General features: G+C 50.5%; 1 protein-coding gene across 6 annotated transcripts in view; it reads left to right on the top strand.

The window, feature by feature from the left end:
- The first annotated feature begins 1,330 nt into the window (after positions 1-1,330).
- The window catches only part of TUFT1 (tuftelin 1), a 50,125-nt gene continuing 48,487 nt past the window's right edge, over positions 1,331-2,968 (top strand). For all 6 annotated transcript variants that reach the window (XM_061406728.1, XM_061406710.1, XM_061406736.1 and 3 more), the window contains exon 1: positions 1,331-1,485. In XM_061406728.1, the coding sequence (XP_061262712.1) occupies positions 1,426-1,485 (60 nt within the window). In that variant the 5' untranslated portion in view covers positions 1,331-1,425. The remainder of the gene's footprint in view (positions 1,486-2,968) is intronic.

Here is a 2,968-nt window from a genome sequence, read left to right as displayed (position 1 = left end):
TCCTTGACTTCTCATTCATTTTCCTGATTTGTTTGGAGATCTAAATTATATGAAGAAGCCATATTACTGTGCAACTTAGAGGCTGAAACTGGAGTTTTCTTACCTTACTTTTAGAGGTCTTTTACAACAGATCAGATGGGGTCTAGAGAGACTAGAAGTTTATAGCAGCTCCATTCTTTCCTGGGAATAGCAAGACCAGTAAATGCCTTCTTTGAGAATTAAAGAAGACAGGTGAGAACTGAGTTTTATTCCTATGGGGCATAAGGATACCCTAAATATTTGCCTTCCAGGTGCAAAGATACCACCCATTCCTACATTGCATGTGACCTAGTTCCTACCTGGGAAGTTTGTCATCCCTGCTCTTGTGTTCCCTTGAAGAGGGGGTGAGGTGTTCACCAAAGTCTATTGCCAGATTCAGAAGTTCTGCCCACTCAAGAATGGGTCAGACCTCCTCCTGTCTGATGTCCATGAAGATCATAGCCCCATTGAGAAGCCACCTGCCAAGAGCGGTTGGGCTGGAAGAAGCTCCAAGGTCCTGTTTGACCAACCTCTCTTATGGGCCCTTAAGATGCTAACCTGGGCTTAGGGAGCAAATGCCACTGGAAAAATTGAGATTTATCCCTTCCCAAGAATACAAATTCCTTTTAAGGCAATGTGTCCCGCCTCTCCCTTCTATATAAGGGCAGCTTCGATATAATAGCTTCTGCCAAACAAGCCCCACCCATAGCCAAGCTGGCATTGACTTTGGCCTGGGCTTCCTGCCAGGGAAGGGCACTTGCCAGACTGGCTTAGGCCAGTCTGAGTGAGCTGGTCCTGGAAGTCTGTAAGGTTTGCTCAGCTCCACAAACCCTACAGGCTGGCCTATATGTAGGAACAGGAGAATGGAAGACTTTTCCAACTCCTCATCCGCTAGGGGCTGGCAGGGTGATTCTATCTTACAAACACTGGTCTTGGAATTGAAAGGTGAAGCCAAGACTAATGTTTGAGGTACAGCCCATACACGCATATGTGCTTAGTCGCTCAGTCATGTCCTACTCTTTGCGACACTCTGGACTGTAACCCGTCAGGCTCCTCTGTCCATGGGATTTTTCAGGCAAGAATACTGCAGTGGGTTGCCATTTCTTCATATAGGCATAAAATGCTATGCAAAACTTCAGTTAAGCAAATAAGTTGCTCCCAAGCCATAATCCCCACCTCTACGTAAATCAGAGCGAGCTCAGATGGGCGTGTCCTGATACATCTAGACCACGCCTATTGCACAGTTTCGCCCACTCGTTGGCCAATGGCGTCTTAGGGGCGTGTCCTGTCTTGCTCCCGCCCTGACGCAACAATACAAGGTGGGGCGGTTCGGCGCGCGCCCGTTTAGTAGGAGCCGGACTGCAGGGCTGAGGGTTGGGCTTTGTGCTGCGACCCCCGCAGGAGAAGATGAACGGGACGCATAACTGGTGTACCTTGGTGGACGTTCACCCGGAGGGGCAGACCGCGGTAAGTAAAAGCGTTCGCGCTGCCTACCTAGCTTGGTATTCTCGTTTTCGAATTCTTCATTTCCAGTGCCCCGCGAGGAGTTCGCTGACATCACCTGATGCCGCGCTCGGTGTGGTCAGCTCCTCGCAGCGCTTTTCTTTCTTCTACCACTTTGCGGCGGGTAGTGGGGTCAGCAGGATAAAGACTCTTCTGAGGCTCGAGGACACAGGGCTTCCCTGCCCTTTGGGAGGACACTGCGGCTCCTGCCCGGGCCTCGGCGCTGGTCGCCGGTGCGCGCTGCTCAGGGGTCCTATGGGCTGTTAGGTTGTGTCGTAGGAGAATGAGCTCCAGGGACGGGATCCCTGTGCTCTTTTGGACTTCGGTTCCTATCGAGGGGGATTAGGCCTTTCTGTGGGTTCTGGTGACTTCAGGGGCTCTTCAAAGAACTTCGTAGTGCTTTGGGCGAGCAGTAGCAAGACAAAGGATACAAAGTGAAATTCTAGGGCTCGGACTGGAGGGTGGGGTGGTAGAACTCCAAGTACGCGGAGATTGGCCAAGGACTCTTACCTTTTGCTAGGAGGCTGGCTGCTTGGGGTCACCTCTCTGCTATGATTTCTGCTCTTTCCCCCATGCAGGTTTTCCTGCTCCCCTCCTCCCATCGGTCAGCCGATAGCTTCCTGGGACTTTTGGTTGGTTTTGCTTCCGTCTTCAAGCACGGAGCAAGCAGATGGAAGGGATGCCAGAACCTGGGCTGAGAAGGGGAGGGAAGTGACCTGCACGAGTTTCTAGACGGAGTGAGAGTGGGGGAGCGAGGACCCCTTCCCATCTGCTCCAGTGCTAAGCGATCTGCCCAGCTCCCCTCACTCCCTTGGTCTCCTCCCCACCACAGCAGACCGTATGATTTTTCCTCGTACCCTCAGAGGAGGGTAGCTTGTGGCTCTGCTGGGAAACCTAACCCAGAATGAATGTGTACTATTTCATCAGTTTTCAAGCTATTCTGGAGGAGAATGAAACGGGAGCTAAGGTGATAGGGAGTTTGTATCCCTCCCTTTCCCCCACTGCACTCTGATTCCATTCTGTCTTCCTGTCTCAGCATGCTCTTGAGATAGAGCTAATCCATCTGCACCTGGATTATGGCTTTTCAAAGTATATTTCAAGTTGAGGGTATAGATGATCACTTAATTCGGCTCACAGTCCCCTCTCCATTTCTGTCCAGGCTGTGAGTGTCTATCACATTACAATTCAAGTATTGCTACTGCCCAACCCCAATACCCCCATCCCTGTCTTCTGTTATTTGCCACTCCCCCAGCTCTGGGACACAGAAGAGATGAGAAGAAAAATCCAACCTCTATTGTGTTAGACCCAAGTCCTTTTCCACATGCTTGCTCACTGTTTTGGAATGGCTGAGGCAAGGAACAGGATATGAGGGAAATAAAGGAGAGGGATGACTAGAGTTTTTGCTTGTTGTAGAAAAGAGATTCAGAGAAGTCTTAAATCTAAGGCA

This window comes from Bos javanicus, chromosome 3 (assembly GCF_032452875.1).
Source record: "Bos javanicus breed banteng chromosome 3, ARS-OSU_banteng_1.0, whole genome shotgun sequence".
Classification (NCBI taxonomy): Eukaryota; Metazoa; Chordata; class Mammalia; order Artiodactyla; family Bovidae; genus Bos; species Bos javanicus.
Note: the sequence above shows the minus strand (reverse complement) of the source record. Positions and strands in the feature narration are given on the sequence as shown.